The 7,806-nt window shown below is 43.7% G+C and overlaps 1 protein-coding gene across 1 annotated transcript; it reads left to right on the top strand.

The window, feature by feature from the left end:
- Window positions 1–404: 404 nt before the first annotated feature.
- RPL30 (ribosomal protein L30) lies at window positions 405–6,812 on the top strand. The gene is made up of 5 exons (XM_072151476.1): window positions 405–519; window positions 645–689; window positions 2,523–2,668; window positions 5,568–5,698; window positions 6,715–6,812. Exons 2-5 carry the CDS (start codon window positions 669–671, stop codon window positions 6,765–6,767), a joined length of 351 nt encoding a protein of 116 aa, XP_072007577.1. The 5' UTR covers window positions 405–519; window positions 645–668; the 3' UTR covers window positions 6,768–6,812.
- The last annotated feature ends 994 nt before the right edge of the window (window positions 6,813–7,806 follow it).

Below are 7,806 nucleotides of genomic sequence, written 5' to 3'. Positions count from 1 at the left end.
CCCCTTCACACCCCCTCATATTGTGGCCCCTCATCTCAGACTTATATGGTGGCCCTCTCTTCTGTGTAATTAAACAATAAACTTTCCCTGGACCCTGTAGCAGCCCTGCTGCCTTCTCTGTTGGTGCCTGCTCTCCCTGCATCTGGTCGGTTGCTATAGGGAAACCATGTCATGGCAAATTGTATACTTGTTACACTTGTGGAGTCAGTGTAATTTTTGTAAGTACATGGAAAATATGCATATTTAATAAACTATAAAACGCCAGAAGAGACAACTTCAATGATTTACAAAGTCATTAAACCTCTTGTAATACGCATATAAGTATTAACGATTTCGTTTTCGTGCTTTGAATTTTTGTCCTCTCTTGCGTCCTGTAGCGCTGCGTTCCATAACCTCCTGCGCCCTTGCAAGCCCCGCCCCTCCTCTCACTCCTAGCCAGGCGGTCCTCTCATCAAAAGCGTTGCATTGTGGGAGCTCCTTCCTTTCTCGGTCCCCGGCCATCTTGGAGCTAGACCTCTGGTGAGTGGGGCTCCGGATATTCAGGGTTTTTTTCTCATTTCGGGGCCCGGGGGAGTCCGTCTTCTGCCCGGGATTGTAGAGCAGAGTGTCCGGCGCCTCACTGTGTGTTTTCCTCTCGTGTACAGGTCCGGGATCCCTGCGCAGCAATCATGGTGGCCGCCAAGAAGACGGTGAGTGCGGCCTCATGTCTCACGTGGAGCGGCGTCTGCCCGGGCCGGAGCTGTGTGTCCCTGGCGGCTGAGCCCGGGCCGGAGGCTGACACGGGGCAGATACGGATGACTATCCGCTGTACTGCACGTCCGCATGTGTGTCCGCTATCCGCATGTGATGGCAGCCTGTCATGTACAGATGGGAGTAGTCTCCTGCCTGACATGGATGGACGTGACTATATGCCGAGGATGCACGTAATTCTAGAGGAATCACTGGTATCACTGACTTTGTCATTACAATAAAGGGATTGTATCTTTCCCCAGCCACAACTTCCCTGGTGCCCTCTGACCTCGTAGGGGGGGGAATCTCAGGGTTATAAATCTATGGGACCGTGTTCATACATAAGACCCTCCTATTCTTCTGTGCGCATCCAAAAAGTCAGATTGGTAAAAAGTTGACAGCATGAAAACCCATTTAAACATAGATAGATATAGATATATAGGTATCTCATACATTACCCATATACATCAGATGTCAGTGGTGAAATCTGATGTGACAGCTGTAGATCCTAGGACAGAGGCAGTCAGTGGGCGATACGCTGATCGCAATGTGTAGCCTCAGTTTCTACGTAGATAAAAAGTTGTGCCCTAAGCAAGTCTCTTTTCACACCTGTCATGTCTGTTTTTACAGAAACACATCTGACCAACCAAAGCCCCCCCCACCTGTGACATACAAGGGGTCACTGTCATTCTGACTGCCAAATTTGTCTCTTGTAACTAACCTGTACCTCAGGTGTGAACACTGCTCTGGGCTTTGTTGGATGTATAGTAAATGGGACAATGTAGAGAACTATAAATTCGTTTTTTTTTTATTTGGGGGGCATCCACATAGGGGTCTATATTGTGGTGCAATGTTATAAGTGACCCAGCCCCCCACACTCCGCACAGATTAATGCAGGAAGAGTGAAGTTGTTTTATGCATCGCTCATACTTAAAGGGATGTTCCCATTTCAGCAAATTAATGTTGTATTATAAAAAGCAATACAACTTTCCAATGCACTTCTATATCAATTCCTCATGTTTTTCTAGATCTCTGCTTGCTGTCCTTATTGTCATACAGGTGCACGTTATATCACACAGCTGATTACTCTGTGATATAATGAGCCGTGCACCTGTGTGACCATGGTCAGATTTCTGTCCACTGGAAGTAAACATAGCAGCTTTCTATAGAATGACAGCAAGCAGAGATCTAGAAAACCGTGAGGAATTGATAAAGAAAGTGTATTGGAAAGTTGTATAACTTTTTATAATACAAAACAATAACATTTGTTGAAATGGGAACATCCTTTTAAAGGCGTTTTACATATTCATTGGCAGTAATGGGGGGGGGGGGTGACGTCTATGGGTAGAAAAAATATCATATACACTTACCCCACTCCAGCTTCTGGTTCCTTCATCGCTCTGTTATATGGTTTCAATCCAGTTGGAAGTTCTGATGGTCATGGGATCAGTCATGCAATGATTGTCCTAGGACCAGGGGATGACACTTGCAGTGATGTCCCCAGCAAAATGTTAATGACTTCCTGTGGCTGAGGAGTCATGTCATTGGATGGAGCAGGATATTTGACCCTTTTCAGAACTTCTAGTTTCGGACTTTTGAATCCAGAAGTGCTCAAGTAACACACAAATTGGGAGTCTGAGCGGTTAAGGGGTGTTCTATTTCTTTGAGGAAGCCTCGTAGACTGTGACTGATTTGTCGCTGCTGCGCCTGAAGCCGCGATGAAGAGCAGGGCGTAGTTACGGTGGTGTTTGTCTAGTGATGGTTTTTCACTCGCTATATTTCATCTTTTATAGAAAAAGTCCCTGGAGTCTATTAACTCAAGACTTCAGCTTGTGATGAAAAGCGGCAAGTATGTCCTCGGATACAAGCAGACCCTGAAGAGGATCCGCGAGGGCAAGGCTAAACTTGTCATACTCGCCAACAACTGCCCAGCTCTGAGGTGAGTGGTCATTAACCTGTTCTATTTGTGGGTAGAGATGAGAGGACCCAAACTTTCGGCAGCTGTGCCTATCCCTGATGTGTTGATGGGCAGTCAATCGGGCAGGCCTGTGATTGGCTATGTGGACACCTGGAGGACACATCAATCACATTTGCTAAACAGACGGCACTAAACCTATAGTTCGGTTCCGCTCCTCTTTATTCATGGAAAATGGTGATAACCGGATTTACTAAAACTTGGCAAAGACCAGGTAATGTGATAAAAATGAAAGCGCCTATACTCACCTGTTCATCCAGTCACAGCTCTGGTAATGTACTGCACGTATCAGCACCGGGCCAGTTCCAACCCATTTTGTCTTCAGGTTTTGCATCTTTTATTTTGAGCAGTTTCATTTACGTAATTAAAAGGCTTCGCTACCGATAACTCGTTGCGTTAATATTGCACTATACATGCTCACTTTGTGACTAGGGTGGAACCTTTGTTTCATAACGTGGTTGAAATGCCAAATGTCAATGCACACTGCACCAATACCCACCGCGGAGGCTACACAGATCTGTAACAATGAAAACTCTTTCACCTGGACCACTGTTTTTTTTGCCCATAAAAACTTATGCCAAAGAAATTTGCCTGCTTATGTCTTGTGACTAATAACTGGCTGTTTGTGCATGTAAGTAAATAGTTTATCGCTTACACTGATCTGTGGCTACTTTACAGGAAATCCATCATGATAAACCAGGGCACTTACTCAAAGAATCCGTCAACGTGACTGTGGTAATCTTCTGATATTTGTTATCCCTGGCCTCCTTCTAAAATCAACTTGTATAATTATGCTAATTAACCTGGAGTTCTACAGGGGGCGGTTCCCAGAGCCTATTCACACTGTATCCTTACAGGCTGTTTCACTGGCAGGAGTACTACTCAATCACTGTCTGCTGAAACTTTCTGTGCTGCTGAGATGGGGTGACAGTGTAATATCCTATGAAGCTGCACACTGGGGGGCAGTGAAAACACCCTTTCTCTCCCCAGAGCCCTTCTGGCTCATCATCCTAACTTTAAAATTTGCTTATGAAAGAAGGAGGCGTTGGATAAGATTACCACAATCCCTGGATCTATGAGTAAGTGTCCCTCTTTTATCATGTCTGATTTTGATAGGTGTGAACTGAAATTTTACTTTCGAACAAAATCTACTGCTTCCTATTATTGTCTTGTATTCCCCATTGGCATCAGTGTAGTAAAGTTACCTTGTATTATGCTTGGTATTAATGTTGCAGGTAAAAACGGGTTCTGTTTGGTATGTTTGGAGACTTGTACAGGGTTGGCCTATATTGAACCCATGAAAATGGAACCATGTGTTGGTTGGAGCCCATGACACACTTTGCACGGGTGTGTTTTGCGTTGTATAGAAATATAATGCAAGGACTCGCGTGTTCTGCAGACCAAACTGTGGTGCTGGGATAGATTGTCCGAAACTTCATCAACCTGGCTAAATAGCCGCTATATTTAATTTCATTCTGGATGTGATGTGGGATCAGTGCTATTGGGGACATGCACTATACTCCTCTTTCTATAACTGTATATTAAATTACCGAAGTTTGTAATGTTAGGACTGAACATTAGTTCTAGTTTTCATGATTAGACCTTCTTTACCCCTGTACAATGTTGTGCCATTTGGTTATTGGAGAAAAGGGAGGAATATGGTGCTGTCGTAGCTGTTGTAAGATACTTTCTGGCAAGCAGTGACTATTTGTGCGCTATAGTATATACTGCAGCAAATTCGTCATTGTCACAGATGCTTAGAGACCTGTCACTTCATCACTTTAATGAGGGGCAGGAGGAAGAATATCCTCATGAATGCATTGGACTCATTAACTCTTTTTGTGGTGCCTTTATTTTTTTGGGTAGCCTAGTAACTCATGGTAATATTCTGCGCTCACATTGTTTACCGTGGTTTGATCCTTTTCTACTAGTAGAGAACAGGTTTATTTCTGGTGCCCGGCTGTAACCTGGGTCCATGGATTGTGTTCACTGCCCATCACTCTCCTCATTGCTATTAATGCAAATTTATTCTCGCCGGATTGATCTGTCGGTGATCTCCTCCGGGCTAGACATTTGCTAGAGTAACACAGGTCCATATAATTTGTACTGTCCCTGTAGGCAGTAGTGATATAGACTTGTTACATTACAAGCCTGTATTTTGGGGTGTATGCTAAATCAGTTATTGAAGTGGCTCTTTTGATTATTAACTTGATGGATAGTAGAAACCCGTATTAAAGGGGTTGGCCACTATCACTAAACTTCACCAGGGGCAGTGCATGCAGTTGGAAGTAGACATCTGTATAAAGCTTTGGTGAAGTTAGTGTGAAGCAGTAGGGACCTTGGGTCATGTGACCTCATGACAGCAGGACTTGGGACTTCCTGTGACATCTCTGCTGGCTTTCGACGGATCTCTTTCTAACTAATATTATGGGAGTGGTTACAATGGATGAGCCGTCTGGAAGCCAACAGGATGTCAGAGAATCTGACCTTCCGGGGGCAGGACCTGCTAGACCTTGTGGCATTGCTAACGAAGTAAATGTAACATGGATGACACTTAAGATTTTATTATTGCCCTGCTCAAGTTTAGTGAAGGTGACCAACACTTGTGATGTTTTCAAGAATATGACCAAGTTACTCTTGTTTTGGCTTTTATTTTTAGCCTTGTGCTGCCTTCAGATTTGGTGCCTATTTTGCCTACTTGTAATATGAACCTGTAGCTATAATATTCTGCCCCTGCAGAGTTCACCAGATTCCCTTAATCCTCCAGTCTAATCAGAATCCTAAGTGTGAATTCAGTTCTATACATAAGTCTTCCCTGGTCATATATTAATGTAATTATAACATGTCATCTTTATTTCCACAGGAAATCAGAGATTGAATACTATGCCATGTTGGCCAAGACTGGAGTCCACCACTACAGCGGCAACAACATTGAGCTTGGTACAGCCTGCGGCAAATACTACAGAGTGTGCACACTGGCTATTATTGATCCAGGTGAGCTCCTTGCTCTGGGGTGTTATGGAATTTTTACTGTATGCGAATTTATTCTCGCCAGATGGAACTGACAGTGATCCGTTCTGGGCTAGACATTCGCTAGAGAAACACGGGTCTGTGTCATTGGTACTGGCTGATATGCAGTAGTGATGTAGGCGCGTTACATTACAGCCCTGTACACTGGAATCGGGTCTCGGGTTGTGTTCACATCTGGCATTTACATTGTGTTTTGAAATGCAGTACAACAGCTGAGAGGAGATTTGCCTAATTACATGAAGTTAACATTGCATTTTGTAAATCCAAATGTTATAAGAAAAGTTGCTATGTGCGTTAACACAAAGTAAACACACTGAATTAATGTGTTTTGTAAACACAAATGTTAAAAGCAATGTAGTTGGGCAAATCTCCTCAAACTAAAGTTTTAAGCATTGGGTTGAATCTTGGGAAATTATTTCATTATGACCGAACATGACGGAGATTATAGGCCACATTTATGCTGCAAAACGGCACCACCATATTGATGCCATGACCCTAGTTCAGTACTGTTCTCCGGGGAAGCAGGGACTCCTTGCATCTTAAATTGTTATGATGCACAGTCTGATCTTCTGCTTTCATGCACCACCCACAAGCGTATAAATCAGCCCCAAGACTGGGATGTATAATGCTTGTATGTAAGATCTAAGTAGCGTGCCCTGATGAGAGCAGTGATCACCCATTTTCTCCCTGATCCTAGCTCTCCTTTTGCTGTAGTGACCGGACTGTGATTGGCAGAAGTCTGTCGCTGTATTTACATATCTACACACTTCACGTGGACATAACTTCATGCAGTCTAATGTTCCTTAGTGGAGTAGACTTCTAGTGTTATAGTGTTATACTCTTATCCAGTGCCCACGCACAGCACAGGTCAAAGGTTGCGGGCCATGTGCAGTTTTGGTTCACAGGATGATGAGCTTCTTGTATGTGGCACAGTATTGGTTATATGGAGTCTGTTTTAACCCATTGTATCTGTCTTGCAGGTGACTCTGATATCATTAGAAGCATGCCAGAGCAGCAGCCCAGCGAGAAGTAGATTTCTACACCAAACTGTTAATAAATGACTGGTTTCCCAGGAAAAGTCTACTGTGTTTCTTGGCTATTCTGCTTAGATTTGGAATACTGCACTTACCAGATTCTGAGGAACTCTATCTGTAATGGATCAGTTTGTGGGTTGGGATCCTTTCCCTGGTGTTGTGATTGGAGACTAGACTGGAAAAGGACAGAACTGTCGGCTCTCCCTGTGTGTATAGTTCTCTATTATACACTATGGGTAGTAAGAGGATGGGACTATATAATTATCAGACTGATTGTTCTACTATGTTCTTAGTGTTGCAGTTAAGATGGTAATCAAGTAGAGTGCAGCCTTGTTTTCCCATGGAGGTAAAGGATATACCTTCCAGCCCCCCCCTACCCTATGTCTTGGCCATGTTGTGTATCTTTAGCCTGTCTGTGAGGCCCCTACACATAAACATGAAATGTATTTGTGTTTTGGCTGTTTTTCAGCTGACAGCACAAGCCCCTATGTACTACTATGGGTTCATGCCCATGTTTGTGATTTCCACAGCTCTTAGCATGATCTGACTACCTGAGCTGCAAAAGAGAGGTCCTATACCGTTTACAGCTTGGGCAGCTTTACTGCCATTGCGTCTCGCACACTGATGTCCGACGGCCGACAAACAGTGGTCCACAGGGACTATGAAAAACCTGACTCAGACCACAGAGCAGGGACTCCTTGCATCATATATCACTGATGTCAGGAGACCAGCCTTTAACAATGTTTTATCCATGAAATCCGGCCAGTGCACAGGCCATGACTCTCTGGATCAAAACTCAACTGTGGTCTCAGTGTAACACTTGCTGTTGAGTTTTATAGCGGCCTTTGCACCAAAAACACAGGAAAAGCTGCAAAACTGAGCAGTGACATCTCCTTTCTATCCTTTCTACTGTTGTGTTGTGTCATTTAGGCTATGCAGCATGGAAATCTTCAAGACTTCATGTACCTGACTATATCATGAACTGTATACAGCTTTTAAAGGGAATGTGTCGCCAGAAAATGACTTTTTTTTTTTTTT

This window comes from Engystomops pustulosus, chromosome 5 (genome assembly GCF_040894005.1).
Source record: "Engystomops pustulosus chromosome 5, aEngPut4.maternal, whole genome shotgun sequence".
Classification (NCBI taxonomy): domain Eukaryota; kingdom Metazoa; phylum Chordata; class Amphibia; order Anura; family Leptodactylidae; genus Engystomops; species Engystomops pustulosus.
This window is presented reverse-complemented; position numbering and strand designations above follow the sequence as displayed.